The 22,481-nt window shown below is 44.7% G+C and overlaps 1 protein-coding gene across 5 annotated transcripts in view; it reads left to right on the forward strand.

Annotated features, from left to right (window-relative positions):
- Positions 1-5,308: 5,308 nt before the first annotated feature.
- STOX2 (storkhead box 2) overlaps positions 5,309-22,481 on the forward strand; it is a 222,850-nt gene continuing 205,677 nt past the window's right edge. Inside the window, exons 1-2 of one of the 5 annotated variants that reach the window (XM_043546041.1) lie at positions 5,309-5,520; positions 13,480-13,885. In XM_043546041.1, the coding sequence (XP_043401976.1) occupies positions 13,510-13,885 (376 nt within the window). In that variant the 5' untranslated portion in view covers positions 5,309-5,520; positions 13,480-13,509. Of the gene's footprint in view, positions 5,521-12,774; positions 13,159-13,416; positions 14,219-22,481 lie in introns of those variants that run through there. The other 4 variants (XM_043546040.1, XM_043546042.1, XM_043546043.1 and 1 more) reach the window with 4 other exon arrangements.

Consider the following 22,481-nt stretch of genomic DNA (forward strand, 5'->3'; position numbering starts at 1 on the left):
GCAGTGCTCCTGCACTCATGAATTAACAGCATTGTTTTCAAATATAGATCCGGTCTCTGCTGAGGCTACTACATCATTCTGTAAAAGGTGGATGTCCGTTCTTGAATCCTTCTGCAATTACTTTGCAGGAATATGTTCTTAAGTCCAAGGTAGTGCAATCGCAGCCACTGCTTGGATCCTTCAGCTGAAAGATAGAATTGCTGCTCAGGTACAGCTCTGCCCTTTCTTCCATGTCTTCCCATATGTATGGAACATCCTCCCTGAACTCATCTGTAAGGCCATGACCCTCTCCTCCTTCAAATCCCTCCTCAAGACCCATTTCTACTTTGATGTCTACAAGAAATTCCCAACAATTATTGGTTAGATTTAGCGCTAGTGGGGGAAATTGACAATTGTGCTTGATTTCTTAAATTGTGAGCTGGTTGGGCCTGGGACTCTCTTATATTTAGAAAGCACTTACCCCATTGTAGGCCTGATTCACCACTATGTTGTTCCCAGTTTACACGGGCGTAACTCCATTGCTGGCCATTCTGTGTACCACTAATATTAGTATTTATGGTTTGGAATATGGCAGCGCGTGAGGTACTGCTGTAATCCAGATCATAAATAATCATGTGAATGGGCAGCAGTGGGAAAGTGAATCTAAAGAAGATACTTGGATTTTACTGTGATTTAATTTTCCTGGTTGGGGCAATGTGTTGACGATAATGCTACCATTGCACACAGCATTTATTTTCAGGACTTCCCCTTCAAAGCCCTAGCAGAGACCAAATGTCTCTGCAGTTCAGTAGGAGGCAGAGCCCCTCGGCTGTGGGGCAGCAGCTGCTGCAATGGTTGAGGTGGGGCAGCAGATGGAAAGAGAATCTAAAGGAAAAGAAAAAAAAATCCGCCTTAAATGACAAAGTTCCTGAAAGAACCTCTGATCTCACCTACACGGACTTCTGAGTCTTCAGCTCAACCATGTGAGTGCCCTCAGGTATATGGCATGTGCCCTTGCTTGGCTGAGCCGATAGATGAGAGAAGCCCACATGCTAATGCCTCTGGCCCACAAGCCACAAAAGGAAATAAAGAAGAGAAGATTTTATTGCTCTTTCTTTGCTTGTGATTGTAAAAATTAATGGCCAGAATACCCCCATTTCATTTACAATGTCTTGTCATTGCTAGTGGTGCTTTCATAAAAAATACAGTTGGTTTCGGGTCTCAGCACATGATCTGCTTCAAGGTGTGTTCAAAGGCTCTTGCAAGCGAATTGTAACAAGCACATACTTTAGGCGAATTGGTGTGTCATTTACATAATTCACTATGTTTATTTTAAAATAATACAGTACTCAGAAGTATCGGGTCCTTTTTAATGGAATAGAGCTGCATAGTTTAAAACAAAATCCTATCTATGGCTACATCTACACTTGGAACTGGGGCCATGGAGATCTGGGCAGGTTTGTACTCAGGACAGCTACCCCGTGATGCCACTGCCTGTGTTACCATGTCTACACTACTATTTTTAGTGCACTAGCTCAATGAGAGCTAGCACAAGTATGTCTGCTTGAGCTGGGAATCACACCCCCACTCCAGGTGTAGACATAGCCTATGTGAAAGGAATTGCTGGTCTCAGTCCAGTTCCTAGCAGACAGTTCAAAAACAACCATTACAATAGGCACACAGTGGCATGCTAGTTGGCATCCTTAGAAGATAGGACATGGTTTGAATGGACATGGACATTTTTTTGTCCTCGCAAATTATTTCTATGGTGGAAAGACAGGGAAATTCTAAACCATCTTTTTTGCTGACTCTAAACAGACAGTAACTACCCAGCAAGTGAATCCATTTGTAGCCTGATCTGTTTGCATTATAATTTTAAAATATTATGATGTACAGTTTACATCACCCTACAGCTTCAAGACCTTTTCATGTCTCTACCCTTTCTTCCATGTCCTTCTTGGAATTTCATATGTAAATAAAGGGCCCTCCAAGTCAGGGATGTGAGTGCCATTGATTTATGTGCGTAAATGCAGGCACCCAAGTTTGAATATAATGGTCTTACGTCTCATATACCTGTTCAGCGAACAGAAAACATCACTCTCCAGGACTGTCAGTAACGGATAACTCTGATGTTCGAGACAACACGCCCTCGCCCAATGAAACAGGTTCTTATGACCAATCTTGCACGTGGGCTGTTGCTGAGTTTATTGTGGATGTCACATTTCCTTAGTCAGTGGTGTACCAGTTTCCAACTAATTCTAAAGTGCCTCAGGCATTAAGACAGCTATGACTCCAAACTCCAAGCCATCTAAGCAGAATTAATCTCATTACAAAAACTCAATATTGTGGTGCCAACGTTTTGTCTCCAAAGGAACACAGGCACACCCACTGTAACAAGTAACCTCCCTCCTCTTTGGTGTGTCCTGCTTTATTCCTTGCCGCCAGGATTCTTCCTGACGCCAGGAAGTATGAGTCAGGTGAAAGTGCAGAGTTAGCTATTCCCTGTGCTTGGGCTCTTTATTACTTTGCTATTTAATTTGGAACCACTTCATTGCTTCTTACTCAGGGAAAACTCCCACTGATTTAATGGGGGGCTGTACTTGAGTTAAGAGTTCTGATCAGGTCTCTTTGATTGAAGATGGCCAGGCAGGACTGGTTCTGTGGATGAAGGGAAAGCAGTGGACATGTTGTTCCTTGACTTTAGCAAAGCTTTTGACACGGTCTCCCACAGTATTCTTGCCAGCAAGTTAAAGAAGTATGGGCTGGATGAATGGACTATAAGGTGGATAGAAAGTTGGCTAGATTGTTGGGCTGAAAGGGTAGTGATTAATGGCTCCATGTCTAGTTGGCAGCCGGTATCAAGTGGAGTGCCCCAAGGGTCGGTCCTGGGGCCGGTTTTGTTCAATATCTTCATAAATGATCTGGAGGATGGTGTGGATTGCACCCTCAGCAAGTTTGCAGATGACACTAAACTGGGAGGAGAGGAAGATACACTAGAGGGTAGGGATAGGATACAAAGGGACCTAGACAAATTGGAGGACTGGGCCAAAAGAAATCTGATGAGGTTCAACAAGGACAAGTATAGAGTCCTGCACTTAGGACGGAAGAATCCCATGCACCGCTACAGACTAGGGACCGAATGGCTCGGCAGCAGTTCTGAAGAAAAGGACCTAGGGGTTACAGTGGATGAGAAGCTGGATATGAGTCAACAGTGTGCCCTTGTTGCCAAGAAGGCCAATGGCATTTTGGGCTGTATAAGTAGGGGCATTGCCAGCAGATCGAGGGATGTGATCGTTCCCCTCTATTCGACATTAGTGAGGCCTCATCTGGAGTACTGTGTCCAGTTTGGGGCCCCACACTTCAAGAAGGATGTGGAAAAATTGGAAAGAGTCCAGCGGAGGGCAACAGAAATGATTAGGGGGCTGGAACACATGACTTATGAGGAGAGGCTGAGGGAACTGGGGATGTTTAGTCTATGGAAGAGAAGAATGAGCGGGGATTTGATAGCTGCTTTCAACTACCTGAAAGGGGGTTCCAAAGAGGATGGCTCTAGACTGTTCTCCATGGTAGCAGATGACAGAACAAGGAGTAATGGTCTCAAGTTGCAGTGGGGGAGGTTTAGGTTGGATATTAGGAAAAACTTTTTCACTAGGAGGGTGGTGAAACACTGAAATGCGTTACCTAGGGAGGTGGTGGAAGCTCCTTCCTTAGAAGTTTTTAAGGTCAGACTTGACAAAGCCCTGGCTGGGATGATTTAACTGGGGATCGGTCCTGCTTTGAGCAGGGGGTTGGACTAAATGACCTCCCGAGGTCCCTTCCAACCCTGATATTCTATGATTCTAGGACTGAATCCAGCAATACCTGGCTCCTAATATAATCTACTGGTTGTCAAATGGCAAACATGTCCCCAAAACAAAGGGAGGAAAGAAAACAAGCTGCATCTGAAGAACTGTTTTATGCATTTGGTAAATGTTGATGTACCCTTTAAACCAATGCTCTGTTTGCACTATATGCAAAAAAGAGAAAAGCCAAACTATGCAAACATGCAGTGACATCTAGCCATGCAACCCACTACAAATCTGAGAAATGGATTTAGAGAATAGGCACTGGAATTTCTCCTTCCTGACCTTAGTCCGCTTAGATAAAGAGTATATGGGTCTGTTTCTGTCGGTCATTTACACTGTTTTTACATCAATGGAACTCCATGGACTTTGCTGATGTTGTTTCTGATTTATTCCATTGTAAGTGAGAAGAGAACCACATCTTAAGTGTTTACACGCATTCTACACAGAAATTCAGCACCCAAATAGAAGCCTCCAAGAGTGAGGCAATGCACAGCAACTAATTGGCTGTATACTACATAATATGGATCTACTTCTTATAGCATGTTCATGCCAGTGCTGCCACTTGATGTCTCCAGCATTAAATTTGTATGTCCATGCATTAAAATGTTCTCAGCAGATGTGAAAGGCCCCTTCCCAGGCCAGAAGTCTGCTCCTGCCCATTGAGATCAAATGAAGAAGACAATGGGTTAGATTCTCTGTCATCTCTCCTGAAAAATGCAGCTTAGAAGGCATCACCCCTGAATTAGAGGTGCGGGAAAGGGTAGCCTTACACAATCTTTGCACCACTTGGATTTTGGTCAGCTGTGGGGGCTGGAATGGCCTCCATCATAAATTAGAGCAGTCCCAGTGGAACCTCTAACTGATGGCAGCCTTGTGTCAGCTGCTTATGTGCTACCATACAGCTCAGAATCTCTGTAACACTGAGTGCTACCAGGATGCCCCTCCTGGACCTTCTCTGAACATGTCCACTGCATTGGGGTCTGCAAGGTAAGAGACAGCATAAATCCATTTACAGTGACCCTGCAGTATTCCTGCATCAGGGGAATTCTGTCCCAGCCTGTAATGGGCCCCTATATGTTGTTGGGGTGTGGACGGGAAAACTTTGCCCAATATTTATTCTTATTTCTTCTATTAAATTGAAATGAGAATGATTTGCCAAGGGTGTCTGTCTAAGGGTGGTAGGATCTGATTAAGGTCCCAAAGTTCTCCAAGCTTCAGCAATTCTGGTTGCTGTTGTATTGGCTGCTAGGTTTAACTCTGAAATGGCTGTTTGAGTAGCACAAATTACGGAGAACCCTCAGCTATACACTTTTGTGATGGGGTGTTCACCCCACACCAGCAAGGAAGGGGTTAAAAGCAGCCTCCAGAGGCTGTGCAGGGGCAGCCAATCAGAGAGAGGCTACACAAAGCAGCCAATCAGGACCTGGTGGGTTCACATAAAAGGAACTGTAGGGCCAAAGCCATTCAGTTAGGGCAGGGAGCCCCAGGAGTGTGCACTGTGTTCCTAGTGGGCTGTAGGAAGGGTAGCACTTTGGGCAGAGCAGTTTCTGGAGGGCTGAGTCACAAAGAGGATACTGCAGTTTTGGACCGAGGCTGGTCTGTAGATGGAAACAGTGATGGAAGAGGCATCACCTGGAGAGGGTGTGCTGATGGATGGAGCTAATCCCTATGACAGCAAGCAGGAGGCACTGCTGTGGTGAGTGAACCCCATCAGAATGTCTCCTGTTTAAAGCTGTCTCCCAATTGAAACTGGATTAATGTTGAAAATAGCTAGAAAAAGATGTCTCTAGAATCCTTCTCTTGACCAGTTCCATCTCTGGCTACCTTATCGCTGTCACTGCCCTCAGAAACCCAGAGACTCCATTTAACTCTATAAAACCAGCTACCTGCTAGACAAGAGGAAGCCAAACTCCTTTGTCAATTGGTACACGAGTGTAATTGTAACCCTGTCTGGATGGGGGACTCTGGCTTTGTTTCTGCTTGCGTACAACTGTTTTAAGTTTTTAAAAAAATCTTCTAAGAAATAGACTTTTAAAAAGCTTCAGGAATAAACTCTTAAGTTACTTGTTGATTGGCTTTTTTGGTCACTAATGCAGCTGACCTGCCTCACCATGTACAAATATACCTGAATATTTGGCCAATAAAGGATGCATGTGTTTTTCAAAAAAAAATCTCTTCAGTCCTTATTTGCCATCATGAGGCAGTGCTTGATTTTAGTGGGATAATTCCTTCCAGCCAGTCCATTAAAAGGAAAAATACATTTATATCACAGAATTTAAGCCCAGGAAAAAAAGCCCACCGGATCATCTGACCTCCTGGATATCACAGCCCAGCAACACCACCCAGTACTTGCACACTTAACCCAACAACAAAAATGAGACCAAAGTATTACAGCCCACAGGAGACTAGACTATTGTGTGCAACAGTGAAAGATGGGAGGAACCAAGGTACACCAGTACCCAAAGCCCCTGCAGCTGGCAGGAAGTGATTAAATGAGATAACCCTGGCAAGTGACTGCACTCCATGCTGCAGAGGAAGGCAAAAACCTACAAGGTAACTGCCAAATCTGGCCTGTTGGAAAATTCCTTCCTGACCTCATATATGGTGATCAGTTAGACCCTGAGTATATGAGCAAGAACCAGCCAGCCATGCATCTCAGTGAGACGATGCTCATTGTGACCTCAGAGCCCTGTCCAGTGTCCCATCTGGGCATCTCTGAAGTTTCAGAATAAGGAGACCAGTCCCCTACCTCCTCCCTCCCCTGCAGGTGGCTGGCTGAAGCCCTGAAGCATGAGCTTTTAGGAACATAAAATATAAACTGGAAGTGAACCCCAGGGCTGCTGAATCCTGCCCCTTACCATCACAAGCAACCCCATCAGATAACTGCACTCATAAATGTGTCCCATTCACTCTTAAAACTAATTAAGTTGTTTGTCCCCAGACAGACCTGACACACCTAAGCTCTAGATCAAACAGGAACAGCATATGAATAAAGGTCTATTGGGTTTGTTTGGGTTTCTGCTCTTAGCTACAAGAAATAAATACAATATGCTGCAGGCTCATTTCAAAGAGACGTGTCTAAATCTTGAGCGGTTTCACTCCAGTAGCAAGGAAAACCTTCACTCCTCCTAAATACTTCAGAGATATTTAGAAATTTCACTTAAATTTCTACAGATCTTGTGTATTTGACAGCGGTCCACTGAAGTGAGTTAAATGGTGAAGGTGAGGAAAGGAGATACTGTTTTTACTAGCAGAAGAGAATAATAAAGTGAAAATAAAAGAAAATGAGCAAGGGAGGGGGGAATCAATCCGTGATAAGAGGAGGAAAAAAAGAAGGGACCAAATGATAAACAATGTATTTAATTTAAAATTCCAAGGCCCTGATCGAAAGTTCTTTAAAGTCAACTGGAATTTTTCAAGTGACTTCAATATGCTCTGAATCAGGGCCAAAGAGTCTAATTCAATTCACTGTGAGGTAAATGTGAGTCTTTGAGATGACTTTAATGTGAATTGGATCTGATCCTGAAAGGATGATATACTTCAACCCATGCCAGAGTTACTACACTCAACCAGATTATCCCTTTACACCAATTACAAACAATTATCTTTTCATTTGCCTTGTTACATTTTTCTCTTATGTATGTGTATAAATGCATTAAACCAGTTTAAACAGGTCTCAGTAATCATCAGTACCTATCATATCTTTTCTATCCCATTAGTGAGCAATAAACAGATACAGAGGGGACTGTAAATACAGAAAGTGGGGTTTGTTTTTTTTCAAATATGTTGTATGGATAAAAAACAAGGTCTGATTGTGCAAAATATCTAACTTTTGTGTCACCATTCTTAATACTATTTATTACCATAAACATAGTACTCATCGTGCTGTACAACACGGAATAACAGGTGTTTGTGACAGGTTGCCCCTTTATGATGCCACCTGATATACGGGGATACTGCTGAGCCTGCCTGTTCTGCCAGCCTGGGCTCCCTTTTACCCTGTCTTGCTGAGCCAGGTTCTTAAGCCTCCTCTAGCACACACAGAGGCAGGGCCGTACACAGCTGCAGAAAGACACAGATACTGAGATCAGCTCTGGGAAGACTCAGCTTAAGGGACTTGCCCCAGCACTCAGGTGCCCACCTGCCTGGGAGTGCAGACCCAAAGGTATATTGTTTTGCACTGTATAGAAAAATCTGCACAGTGCAAACTCATAAAATTTCGCCTTCTTCCTCAATGTGAAGAGAGAGATGCACGACTTCTTACTCTCCTCCCCCCCCCCCAGTTAGAAATTACATAAACTGGGTTTAATAGAAAACAAAAAAATTGTATTAACTATAAAAGGCAGATTTTAAGTGGGTTAAAAGATAGCAAACAGAACAAATCAGATTACTAAGCAAATAAAACAAAACACGCAAACTAAGCTTGATTCACTAAAGAAACAGGTTACAAAATGTAATATCTCACCCTAAATACTGAATTAGGCAGGATGCAGAGTCTATGTAGCTCAGAGTTCGTTATTTCTTCTTACAGGCTGGACCCTTGTCTCCGTCTTGACTCACCCCTGCCTTTCCCTTCAGGTGAGTTCCTTTGTCCTTTCAGGTTCTTTCAGCAGTCCTTTTCTTGGGTAGGCAATGAAGGAGTGTCCTGTTTGCCTTCCTCCCCACCCTTAAATAAGATTTACATAAGGTGGGAAGCTTTTGTTTCCCAAACTTGACGCCCCCCTCCTTTTAGTGGCAAGTTACAAGAAGTCCAAGATAATGTTTAGTATCAGGTGACAAGACCACCTGACCTAGCAGCGTCACAGTTCCCTCTCAGGATGTCTCCCAGGAAGTAGACAGATTAGTATCTTCACAGTCTTGTTGTTTCTTCCTAATGGCCCAGCAAATCTGATGGCCTGTTGTCTGGTAGGTGTCTTCCAAATATACACCCAGTTGTAATTGTTACATAGTCCATATTCTTAACTTTAGATACAGAAATGATACATGCATACAAATTGGATAATCACATTCAGTAAATCATAACCTTTACAACGATATTTCATATGACCCATCTTGCATAAAACATATCTGTTATGTCATATCCATATCATAAGCATATTTTCATCAAGAATATGGAGTGTAACATCCCAGTGTTATCGCCTGCTGTGACAGGTCTGGCAATTTTCTGCAATATCAGTGGGAAATCTTACTGTATTAAATTTGTATCATTGTGGTCCAGGGACTGTTTGTAATTTCACAGGGAGGGTGACCACAGCTAATTGAGAAAAGTGAGTGGTGATAAAGCCAACTTCCTCAGGTTGTAACACCTCCAGAGAAGTGCCACCACCTGGAGGGACTTGCATAAACTAGTTCAGATTGGATTCTCCAGAGACCAATTGACAACAAAAGGACTTTTGGCTAAATAGCCTGAGTTTAAACTGATTCAGGGCTGCCTTTTTGATCTAGCAAATGAACAGGACCTTCTGTTCAAGCAGGACACCAACCCTTCCTGAGAAGAGTTAGAAGGACAGTAAGCTTTCATGGGATAACAGGAAAGGGCCTCTCGTGGATTAGTAACTGGTTAAAAGATAGGAAACAAAGGTTAGGAATAAATGGTCAGTTTTCAGAATGGAGAGAGGTAAATAGTGGTGTCCCCCAGCATTCTGTACTGGGATCAGTACTGTTAAACATATTCATAAATGATCTGGAAGAAGGGGTAAACAGTGAGGTGGCAAAATTTGCAGATGATACAAAACTACTCAAGATAGTTCAGTCCAAAGCAGACTGCAAACTGTTACAAAGAGATCTCACAAAACTGGGTGACTGGGCAACAAAATGGCAGATGAAATTCAATGTTGATTAATGCACATTGGAAAACATAATCCCAACTATACATATAAAATGATGGGGTGTAAATTAGCTGTTACCACTCAAGAAAGACCTTGCAGTCATTGTGGATGTTTCTCTAAAAACATTCACCCAATGTGCAGCAGCAGTCAAAGCTAACAAAATGTTGGGAATCATTAGAAAAGAGATAGATAAGACAGAAAATATCATATTGCTTCTATATAAATCCATGGTAGGCCCACACCTTTAATGCTGCGTGCAGATTTGGTTGTCCCATCTCAAAAAAGATGTACTGGAATTGGAAAAAGTTAAATGATTAGGGGTATGGAACAGCTTCCATATGAGGAAAGATTAATAAGACTGGGACTTTTCAGCTTGGAAAAGAGATGACTAAGTGACTATATGATAGAGGTATAAAATCATACTGGTGTGGAGAAAGTAAATGAGGTAGTGTTATTTACTCCTTATAAAACAAGAACTAGAGGTCCCCAAATGAAATTAATAGGCAACAGGTTTAAAACAAACAAAAGGAAGTATTTCTTCACACAATGCACAGTCAACCTGTGGATCTCTTTGCCAGAGGATGTTGTGAATACCAAGACTATAAGCGGGTTCAAAAAAGATCTAGATAAGTTCATGGAGGATAGGTCGCTCAATGGCTATTAGCCAGGATGGGCAGGAATGCAAAACCATGCTTTGAAGGGTCCCTAGCCTGTGTTTGCCAGAAGCTCAGAATGGGTGACAAGGGATAGATCACTTGATAATAGCTCCAGTGTCCCGTCCCCCCCACCCACACACTTCATTCCCCTGTTCTCCAAAAGGCTATGGGCTTCTGGGGCAGGGGCCATCCATTTGTTGCACCCAAGGATAACTTGAGTGCCATGGGAGCAGAGATGTGAATCTTGGGTGGGCTGGTAAATTGTTACCTGGCCCCCACCTTGTATTATGTTAGTTGCTCTCTCAAACATCAACACTGGGGCCACAATGGGGGCAAGATGTAGGATAAAAATTTCAAAAGCACCTAACTGACCTAGGAGTTAAAGTGCTGTTTTCAAAAGTGAGTTAGGCACTTTGGAGACTAAGCCTCACTGAAAGTCAATAGGATTTAAGCTCTTAAGGCCCAGAACCTCAAAGATATTTTCACAAAGGCTACTAAGTCACTTTGCACGTTTGAAAATTTTGCTTGCAGTCTTATTAGGTGAACAAGGGAAGTGGGTGACTTTTAAGGAGCTATCTAGCGCATTTGCCTGCAGATGTGGCAGCGCGTTTGCAAGGATATATCTGGGTCCTCCCGTTTATGTAAGCGTATTGATCGTCTCTTCTGTTGCCTATCCCCCCTGAAATAGTTTGGCACCCCTGAGGGAGCCCCTTCAACTTGGAAACACTGATATAAGATAAAATATTAAGCCATTGGGAAAGAGCTACTGCAAATAGAAAAGAAGTTTGCACTTTAATTGATGGAATTTAATAGATGACAACAAATATTTTATTTGGTTTCTTATGGAGCCATCTCCAAAACCCATGGACACAAATTAATTCAGGATTGCTGAAAGTGAAATAGAAGACATGATAGCTGTACAGGCTTCAACCCAGTTCATACTAATGTAGTTTAAATACACTTGGCCAGTGTAGACCTGATATAACTATTAGAGAAAGGATGTTTACAATTAATTTTAGACGCATTAGGATGAATTTGGTGGGCCTTGGATTTGGCCACAACCTTCTCCCTCTTTCATCTGGGAAGGTGGCAATATGCTGTTACAGATCTGAAGAGCAATAGGAAACTAATGTTTTCATAATTCCTTTTTTAAATGAAAGTTTTTAAAAAAAACAAACCTCCCCTTGTAGTGTTTTCAAGTACAGTGTTAGGGTAATGAAGAACTTGGAGGAAAGATGGCCTTGTGATAAAAGCTCTCAATTAGAAGGCCTGGTCTACGCTAAAAAATTAGATCCACCTAGCTACATCACTCAGGGCTGTGAAAAACTTCATGCACTGAGCCCCACAGCTAGGTTGACCAAACCGCTGGTGTAGAGGTGGCTATGTCGATAGAAGAGTTTTTCCACCAACCAACACTACCACCTCTCGGAGAGGTGGATGAACTACATGGACAAGAAACCCTTTTCTGTCACTGTAGCAAATGTCTACACTATGACACTACAGTGGCACAGCTGCAGTGCCATACCTATGCCACTGCAGACATACCCAAAGTTAGTAAATTTGAGCTCTCTGATGGGCAACCTGTGGCAAATCAGTTAGGGCCTTATCTTCAGAGGTGCTGTGCATTGAATTTAGTAGGGATTGAGGGTGCTGAGCGCTCTGAACATCAGGCCTTTAATTTTTCTGTGCCTCAGTTTCCCCATCTTTGAAAAGGGGAATACAACACTCTTGTGAGGATGGTGAGGACTGATTCATTAATGTTTTAAAGTGATTTGAGATCCCCAAATGGAAGGTGATAGAGAAATGCGAAATATAATAGTGCATGAGAACCTAAGTGAAACTAACTCATTGGGTTTTTATTGTCCAAGCTGAAAGAAATGCAAAAGTACAAAAATAGAATAAATGGTAAAAAGTCAATGAGAGTTTTATGCAAACTTTTTGGACCAGGAGCAATGTCTTTCACCTGTCCATAAAGTGCCATGGGGTTGCGGCTGGCTGGGTATGAAAACAAATACAAGTTTTTCCTTTGTAATAATCTGAGGTGCCACTTCCAAGGGAGGTAAGGCAGGGGTGGGCAAACTTTTTGGCCCAAGGACCATATCTGGGTATGAAAATTGTTTGGCTGGCCACTAATGCTCATGAAATTGGTGGTTGGGGTGCAGGAGGGGGTGAGGCCAGAAATGAGGTTCCCGGCTAATGGGAGCTGCGGGGGGCGGCGCGGGCAGTGTGTGGAGCTCCCTGGATGCCCCCAAGTGTAGGAGCCGGAGCGGGACGTGCCGCTGCTTCCGGGAGTCGCGTGGAGTGGGGCAAGCCTAGGACCCTGCTCCCCGGCGGGAGCTCAAGGGCGGGATGTGCGCCCCCCCCCCCCCAGTTTGCCCACCCCTGAGGTAAGGAGTTTTGTTTTTAACACCGCCTTTGTAGCTTTGGGAACACTTGTACAGCTTGTCATACCAAGAAAGAGAGAGCAGAGTTTCATGGGCCCTTGGGCACAGGAGGAGAAGCAGAGCTAAGGGGAGGGAGGAGGAGCAGAGATCAGGAACAGAGACGCCCAGGGAGGCAGGCTCTGGTGGCTGCACTTTTATCCCTCCTCCCTTAGCAAACCTCAGGGCAGCCCTGCCCGAGCGGTCGCCGTTTAGTTCAGGCACGACCCCCCTCCCCTTGGTGTCTCCTCCTAGGGAGGGTTCATTTCCCCGGGTTAGCTCCAGCCGCTTTGCAGCTCCTCCCCCAGCCGGGACCCCGCTACCTGCCCCTCACCGGGATACCGGAGCAGGGAGCTCGGCGCCCCGAGATGCCCTGTCTGGAGACAGGGTAGAGCATGCCCGGAGCTGGGAGAGGAGCCGGGAACAGGAGGTAACGTGCGTCTGCAGGGCTCCGCAGCCCCACCCGCCCCCGGGAGCTGGCTGGCTGCAGAGCACGAGGCTAGGTGGGGAGGGGGCGGCAGGTTGTGCAGGAGGAGCCGGCGCCCAGCACCGCTTTGCACCTCCCGGGGCGGCGGCAGGCGGGTGGGGCGCACGCGTGCAGCCGGGGGAACAGGAGGCAGCCTAGGCCTGTGCTGGGGAGAGGGGCAGCGCCAGGGGCAGCCCGCCCGGTGGGTGTGCGGGGGGAGGGGGGGAAGCTGCGCCCAGCTCCGCCCTGCCTTGATGGGGGCTCGGGGGTGTCTCTTTCGTGCAGAGGCTGCGGCGCCCCGTAGCCGCCGCAGCTATGCCTCGGAAGGCGGAGAAGTTTCTGCAGATCGCCCCGCACTCCCTGGCCATCGTCCTGAGCCCCGGGGCCGCGCTGGAGGCAGAGGAGAGGCGGCAGGACGGAGACCAGCAGCCGCCGCCGCCAGGCGAGGAGCCGCCCCGGCTCGGGCGCCACCACATCGGCTACGAGATCTTCGCGGACTTCAAGCAGGAGAACATGCAGCACTTCTGGAACCCGCGCGTGACGGCGGCCGTGGCCGAGACCTTCTTCCTGGGCTGGCTGGACGAGCAGGTGCTGCTGATCCAGGGCAAGGAGGAGCACCTGGAGGTGCTGCGGGAGGGCTGGACGCGCCGCTCCCTCAAGCCGCCCGCCGGCTTCCGCATCAAGTGCCTGGGTAAGTGCTGCTGGGCTCGCCGGCGTCAGGGCAGCCCCCGAACCGGCCCCCCACCCGCGCTCGGGGCAGGTGCCTGGTGCCTTGGCTCCCGCTTGCCAGGAGGGAGAAGTTTGTGCCCAGACTCTGCAAGCTCCCCCTCCATACGCTCGGTGCACTAAAATAGCCAAGTCTCCAAGCAGCCACCACTGGTGTTTTAAACACGGCGTCGTCAAGCCCTACACGGAGCAGGTCTGCATGACGTGGTTCTTGAAAAGCTGGCAGTCTTTGGTGACTCTTTCCTCCAGGTGCACTCGTTGTTTCTCCTGCCAGTGACGCTCACTACGGGTAGCAATGGTAGGAAATTCTGGGTCAACAATCCCAGTGTAGATAAGGCCAAAATTTGTGTGTGGGAAATGTGAGACTCAATACGTGCGAGGAAAGGCTGAAAGGCAGCTGGAATGGTGCTGATCCTGAATTGTGAGTGAGGTTGATATTAAGCTAGCCCACGGTTCTCTTTGTTGTTGACCCGTTCTTTTTCTCCTTAGTTTCCCCTCAAGTTTATACATTTTTAATAACTATGCAAATCAATTATATTCTATTGTTTTAATCAGCAATTCATGATCTTTCTTTTTAGCACTTGGGGTCAAAAGTTCAAGTAGTACACAAGTTCCTTGATATAATTTAGTCTCAGCCGCCCCTCTCAACATCATTGTTCTCTTATCTCCATCTAGGTTCAATGAAGGATTCCCTGTGCTAGGCTCGTCCTTCTGATATAATGGATAAACTTTAATGCTTTTGCCATTCCTTAAATTGCACAAATCTCTGTACAATGCCAATCCTGTCCTGAGCAATGATAAATAGATTGTAAAATTTGCAGTACCCGACTGAATTTATCTTGCATGCTGAGATCTATTTCAAGGTATTACTTTTCTACCAGATAAGTGCATCAGTACAAAGCCACACTAGTGAACAACTTAAAATTTCTGTGCCTATTCTTTATTCAGTGGTGCTGTGCACCGAAAAGACAATTGTTATACTTTTGCTTTCAACATATATATCCAGCAGTATTTACTATGAACAAAAACATTGTGGTTAAGTGCCAGATTTGTGTTTTGATTTGGATTTTGGTAAGTTTGAGTTTGGTAAGCAGTAGAAACTATGGACATTTCATTGTGATATTCTATTTTATCTATATAATCTCAGTACTTGTTAAATTTTTAAAGGACTAATTATTTGGAAACCGTGTGTTCAGTAGTCTGTTCAAATTCTCAAAACATTTGCCTCTACAGAAAAATAAACAAACATGTAAGCTATGCGATTCTGGACTTATGAATGATTTAAAAAAAAATTGTTACTTTATAAAGATGCATACCACTTATTTTAAATAATTTGCATTCAAAAGTAGGCCAGACGGGCTACTAGTTAATCCAGTAACTGTAGTAGGATCACATTTCTTGAATATCTTTCTCTTTAGAGAGTGAAATTAAAACTGTAAATTAGACATATTTTAAAAAATGCCTATTGCTATTTGAAACATCAGTTACGCTTTGTCTGATTCTGTTTTTTCCACTCATCCTTCTGGTTCACTTATATCACGGGTAGTCAATAAATAAACCACAGGCCAAATCTGGACTTCAAGATGCTTTTGAATGGAACCTGAAATCTTTTTATTTACTTATTTTTATTTGCTCTGGAATTTGGACCTTGACTATATTTTGACCAAGAAATTTGGACCTTGACACAAAATAATTGACTTCCAGGCTCTGACTTATATTGCAGCTTCACAACAAAAAGATGAACATGTTGATGGGGAACTTCTGAAAACTGACAAATTTCCAGATGCTCCTATAAAACATTATTAAATGTGAGTAGTGGCACTTGAATTAAGGTTTGACCTTTAACTAACCTGTTAGAGTAGTAGTCAGTTAATTACAACAGAAATATTCCATAGTTTTATAATCTGTAGTGCAAAAAAAAAACCACCCCAACACATTGTAATTTGGGTGTTCTGGGTGGCTTGAGTTTGTATGTGCCAGGATAGGCATTTTTATGGTAAAGAAACAAAGGATTGGACTAGGAGTGAATTTCTTTTGCAATTCAATAAATGGCCTTTGAAACTATAATTGATGTGTATCATATTTTGATGAGTGAAGTTCTAAATAATGGTGTCTTTCCCCAAGAGAGAGATACGTATTCATGCAGTATTTCTGCCTGTAGTCTAGGAATTAGTGTATCCTTCTGAGTTTAAAAAGAGAGCATTTTGTTTTCAGTATTTGTTCTAACTTGCTAAAGTACAAGGAGTTAAGCTGTGGCTCTCCACTGTGTGTTGGGGCAGTGAAGGACGGCTCAGGATCTGAGATTCTGATGGGTAACTACCACCTAGGGTAATTTACAAACTGTAGCTCTCACAATTTCACTTACAAAGGGAAGACCTAGTTTCAGGGTTTTATTTACAGGTGCAAATGTTATCACTTTCCATGGTTAATGTGGTTGACTGTGAAACAAGCTACTTTTTCTTTATCAATTCTTTACCTCTTGTACTTTATACAAATGGTCTCCTCAAACAGCTTACAGAGTTATGAGGATACACAATTTTTAACCTGAGAGCATCTTTTTAAATAAGACATTTCCTTTCTGGCGCGAATTGCTTGAGTAAAGTTACTAGGGGGAACAAAGTTTAAATGTCTTATTTTTTGTTACTTAAAATCTCAACCTCAATTCTGATTTAATATAGTGTTTTGGTATTTAATGTGTCTTGTCCCCAGCCCCCCTTTTTTAGAGTGTATAATTGATGTGTAATAATTGTGTATTACTGTAACACTCAGTAGCCCTAGTCATAGACTTGGACCCCTCTGTGCTAGTCACTCTACAACACAGAATGAAAGATGGGTCCTGCCCCAAAGAGCCTACAATCTAAGGGTATGTCTACACTATGAAATTAGATCAATTTTATATAGTTGATTGCGTATGTCCACACTAAGCGCATTAAGTCGGTGGAGTGCGTCCTCCCTACCGTGGCTAGCATCGATTTACAGAGCGGTGCATTGTGGGTAGCTATCCCACAGTTCATGCAGTCTCCGCTGCCCATTGGAATTCTGGGTTAAACTCCCAATGCGGGTACATGTCATCAGGCCCCCCTCCCTCCCTTCATCCCTCCCTCTGTGAAAGCAACAGCAGACAATTGTTTTGCGCCTTTTTTCCTGGGTTACCCATGCAGACGCCGTACCACGGCAAGCATGGAGCCAGCTCAGCTCACCATCACCGTACATCTCCTGAGCGCTGCTGGCAGATGGGGTACTGCATTGCTACACAGCAGCAGCTCCTTGCCTTCGTGGCAGATGGTGCAGTAGGACTGATAGCTGTCGTACGTCTCCTGGGTGTTCCTGGCAGACCTCGGTGAGGTTGATCAGGGGCGCCTGGACAGACATGGCTATTCTCCTCTTAGAGCACCAAATGGGAGCCAGAGACTCCAGGTCATTCTCTTCTTTAAGTTTCGTCTCATGGAGATTCAGTCCTGTCTGGAATATCATGCCAGCTGGAGGCTTCTGCCTCAGGCTGCTCTCCCAGCCGGCAGCACCGCACGGTCGCACCTACCCCAGCGTACCCCTTGCTCCCATGGCTTATGAAGCCTGGACAGTAGTAAGGAGCAGTTCATCTATAGTCTGAGCAAGTGCAGAATGGTGGTAGAATATGCCGTTGGACGTTTAAAAGCTCACTGGCACTGTTTGCTGACTAGGTTAGACCTCAGTGCAACCAACATTCCCGTTGTTATTGCTGCTTGCTGTGTGCTCCATAATATCTGTGAGAGTAAGGGGGAGATGTTTATGGCGGGGTGGGAGGTTGAGGCAAATTGCCTGGCGTCTGATTTTGAGCTGCCAGACACCAGGGTGATTAGAAGAGCACAGCAAGGTGCACTGCACATCAGAGAGGTTTTGAAAACCAGTTTCATGACTGGTCAGGCTTCGGTGTGACAGATGTGTGTGTTTCTCCTTGATGCAAACCCACCCCCTTCGTTGATTTTAGTTCCCTGTAAGCCAACCACCCTCCCCCCTTCGAAATAAAGTAACTATTGTTTTGAAACCATGCATTCTTTCTTTATTAATTTAAAATAAAAAAAAAAGATAACGGACAAGGTAGCCTAGGTGTGGTGGAGGGGGAGGGAAGGACAAGGTCACATTGCTTTATTGTAGCCACACTGAGAATCAAACTGTTTGAATGACAGCCTTCTGTTGCTTGAGCCATCCTCTGGAGTGGAGTGGCTGGGTGCCCGGAGCCTGCCCCTCCAAGTTCTTGGGAATCTGGGTGAGGAGGCTATGGAACATGGGGAGGAGGGTAGGTGGTTATACAGTGGATGCAGCAGGGGTCTGTGCTCTTGTTGGCTTTCCTGCAGCTCCAGCAGACTCTTCATCATGTCCGTTTGCTCCCCCCAGAAATGCTTCATCATGTTCGTTGGCTCCTCCATTAGCCTCAGCATTGCGTCCTGCCTCAGCTCTTCGTGCTCACTTAATGCTTTCCTGGACTCTGCCACTAAATGCCTCCATGCGTTCAGCTGTGCCCTATCAGTGCGGGAGGACTGCATGAGCTCAGAAAACATGTCATCGCGAGTGCGGGTTTTTTTTTTTGGTTTTGGCCTTCTAATCTGCAATAACCTCAGGGACGGAGGTGATGGGGGAGCGTAGAAACATTCTATGCTCTATGATTCTGGGAGGACTGCATGGTCACCTGTGCTGCTGAGTTTGCCATGCTGACCAAACAGGAAATGAAATTCAAAAGTTCCCGGGGCTTTTCCTGCGTACCTGGCTAGTGCATCGGAGTTCAAAGCGCTGTCCAGAGCGGTCACAATGGCCTCCAGAAGCTATCCCAGAGTGCTCCAATACCATCGATTTGCGTCCGCACTACCCCAAATTCGACCCAGCAAGGTCGATTTTTAGTGCTATGCCCCTCGTTGGGGAGGAGTACAGAAGTCGATTTTAAGAGCCCTTTAGGTCGATGGAACGGGGTTGGCTGTGTGGATGCAGTCATTTTTAAATCGACCTAACGCGGCTAAATTCGACCTAACCCCGTAGTGTAGACCAGGCCTAAGTATAAGACTAGAGGCAACAGATTAATTTGGTCAGATGGGGAGGAATACTGGTAAGGAAACAATACTGGTCACATGATAGACAGTTGTCTCAGTGCACCAACTAGCTGTTCGTTGTCAAGCTTTTTGTAGGCATCATCGCGCAGGAGAGTTTTAAGGAGGGTGTGTTACTTTTGCAGATTTTATGGGGTGCTCCTCCCAATCATGAAGGACAGCATGGGAGATAGCATGAAGATGCTTGTTTGAAAACTTAACAAGTGGGCAGTGGAGGCTGGCATCATGGACTGATTGTAGGCAACTGTTGACAACTCAGTAGCAAATGAGAGATGATAGGCAAGATGGGGTTTGACTGTGAAGGGCCTTTAAAGTGAAGACAGATATCTTATATTTGGTGTGATAGAGAAGAGGGAGCCAGAAGAGGTATGAATGACAGAGGTGACATGGTCAAAGCAATGGGCTAGGAAATGATCTTGGCAGCACCATTCTGAGTGGATATGAGTAGGGCAAGACTGCATTTGTTAAGGCCTGAAAATTCACTGATCAAGATGAGAGCCTGGATGAGAATTTTAGCTGTGGGGAAGGATAGGAAAGGTAATCTCTTAAAGATGTTATGCAGGCAGCTTTGGCCAAGATACAGCCATAGCCTGGAAGGGAGGACCTAGAAGGACTAAACCCATGGCAAGCCTTATATCTTAAAAGTCAATTGACGGGCCTTTTTTTTCCATATTTGGCAGAAATTCCCTCTGACCCAAGCCAACAAAGGGTATGTCTACCCAATAGCTGGGAGGGTGCTTAACAGCGTGGGTACATACCTGTGAGTTCTGCTCAAGCTAGCACTGGGAAATAGTACCCCGGTGGGACTGTCCTTAGGTGGCTAGCCTGAGTTGCTTCCTGTGCCATTGCAGCCATGCTGCTATTTTTAGGTGCTAGTTTGGGCAGAGCTAGCATGTCTGTCCACCCATGCTAAGAAGCCTCCTCCCAGCTGCTGTTTAGACATAACCAATAGGGATGTGAGGGGTAGTATAGGAAGTCCTCTCTTGCTGGTGGAAATGGAGCCCTCCTTCACCCTCTTCAAAGGGGGGTAGGGGAGAGGGGAAATGATGGGCGGGGAATTGGGACAAGAGTTGCCCTAAATGCCAGTAGCCGGCAAATGGGTGTGTGTATGGAATCTCCCACCCCCAACTCAAAATGGCTGTATTTAATTTAAAAATAAAATGGACCTGAAACCTGTTCCTTGTTTTCACCCACCCTTTGGAGTTGTCTGCTGGGGTTAGACCAGCTGCTAAGGTAGTTTTGTGGTTCCAGTAGGGTCAGAGAAGTGGGGCACTTTGGTGGGAGGCTTGGGCAGACCAAGCCTAGGGATTAATGGGGCTTGTGTGTGTGTGTGGGGGGGTAATGGTGGCAGCTTCTGTTTTATTTTGGGGCGGCTGTGGAACTTTAGCGTCTATAGCGCCAAGGGTTGTTGGATGGTGTCCTATGACTCTAACATTACTAATCTGATGCTCTGGTTACATAGAATGAGAAATGGAATGTACACAGGTAATTGCATCCTTCCCATTAAAACGGAGTTATAACTCTAGTTCAAAAGTTTGTTAATAAGTAGCCTTGCTGAAGGGTGAATAACATTCATTTTGTGGTTTTAGCTGATGTTCTTTTGCATTTACAAAATACCAGAACCTAGAGTTTGCATGTGATTTAACCCTTCTCCCTCCAACAGAACATAACTCAGCATTTGATATAAACTATGAAGCTACAATTGGAATGTATGAGAGTGCCTGTATATAAAATATATCTTTAGTTGCAGTTAATAAGATGGAAAAGACTAAACTGCCACCAAGTGCACGTGTGTGACAATTTCAGACCATTTGTACATAGCCACACTTGCATGTACTGAAATGCAGGTAGAAGTTTGAGAGCAAAGAAGTTATATTGCTAAAGAAGAAGCAAATCAACTGGACTAGTTCTGGGGCATGATCATCTTTTAAATGTGTAATTGCATTTTCAGCAAAATTAGGTGCCTAAAGTGTGAATGATTGCAATTTATTTAAAAGAACTCTGATGCTTTGTTCTCCCTTTTTACAAGTCAAAGTGCTGAGGGGTAGATTTGAAACTGAAAATATTTAATTTTTTGTGTGTGTGTATTTTTACGTACTCTAAAACAATGACAGAATAAGCATAACCAATCATAGGTTTCAGAGTAGCAGCCGTGTTCATCTGTATCCTCAAAAAGAAAAGGAGGACTTGTGGCACCTTAGAGACTAACACATTTATTAGAGCATAAGCTTTCATGAGCTACAGCTCACTTCATCGGATGAGAGCTGTATTTTATAATTTTAAAATTTATTTTATCATATAGTCTATAATTGGTGAGTGGATATTTGGGAGCTGAATGGGAAACTCTAGCTAGAACTTCAGTGGCTTTTGGGTCTGAGGCTGGAGCTATTTTATTATTTTGGAAGTGATGATTGTACAGAGACCAGAGAACAGTAGGCTGCTCAGCTACTGGTGTGGCTACGACAATGCAGTAATTGCATTGAACACTGTTGCTGTGGTTGACCTTGGTGCTGTCAGTTACTTCTGTCTCTGCCATGGCAGGATAGCCATGTAATCCTGTGAAACACAGTGGATTCAATTCCTGCTAATGGTAGTGGTATTTTTTTACTTATTTTTGCTTGTCTGGACACTTGAGGAGGAGGGTTATAACCTTCTGCCCTGCACCAAGATTGGTGTGCGTGTGTGAGAGAGGGCTGTGGGTGGGGAAGTTTTGGAGGTATATGCTTTCTGTCCTGGAACAATCAGTGTCTCCCTGTTCCCTCCTTCACTTCCTCCACTGCCATGTGCAGGAGGTGTCTCCTTTCTTTCTCCTCTAAGCTCACATGAATGGCATGCACAGGTGTGTGTGAGGCTGGAGAGGTCCAGACAGGTCATCCGTCTTCCCTTCTCTTGTATAATGTAAGTGCTAACATTGTGCAGTGATTATAGATGCACCCTTATTTTTAGGGTTTAGGTGAAGTTGCTTAGATCTGTGATGGTGGTCTGAGGTCCAGGACTGGATTGTGGAATAAGATACTGGGGGTGAGATTGGAGACAGTGGTTCATCAAACTGTTGTTTAGACACTAAACCACGATTTATGGACTTCAGTAGCTCAGGCATAGGTTAGGGGTTTGTTAAAGGAGTGGGTGGGTGAGATTTTGTTGCCTGCGTTGTGCAGGAGATCAGACTACTAGATGATCATAATGGTCCCTTCTGACCTTAAAGTCTATGATTCTATGAAAAGGGAGTGAGAAACTTCAGTTGTGTGTGAGAAATTAACAAATTGCACAGAACAAGAGGAGATATCTGCATAATGTCCAAATAATTCCTTTAACTCACCCAGATTTAAAAACAAGTAGTTTTCACGTATTTCTGAAAACACAGTTTCCAGTTCAAGAGCTGGGGGTGACAGTGATATTGTCAGTGCTGTGCTGGTGCATGTGAACCAGAAAGTAAATGGGTTTAAGGTACATATGAGATTGTAATGTCCAAGTATTCTAGTC

The sequence above is a fragment of the Chelonia mydas genome, chromosome 4 (assembly GCF_015237465.2).
Source record: "Chelonia mydas isolate rCheMyd1 chromosome 4, rCheMyd1.pri.v2, whole genome shotgun sequence".
NCBI classification, from domain to species: Eukaryota; Metazoa; Chordata; order Testudines; family Cheloniidae; genus Chelonia; species Chelonia mydas.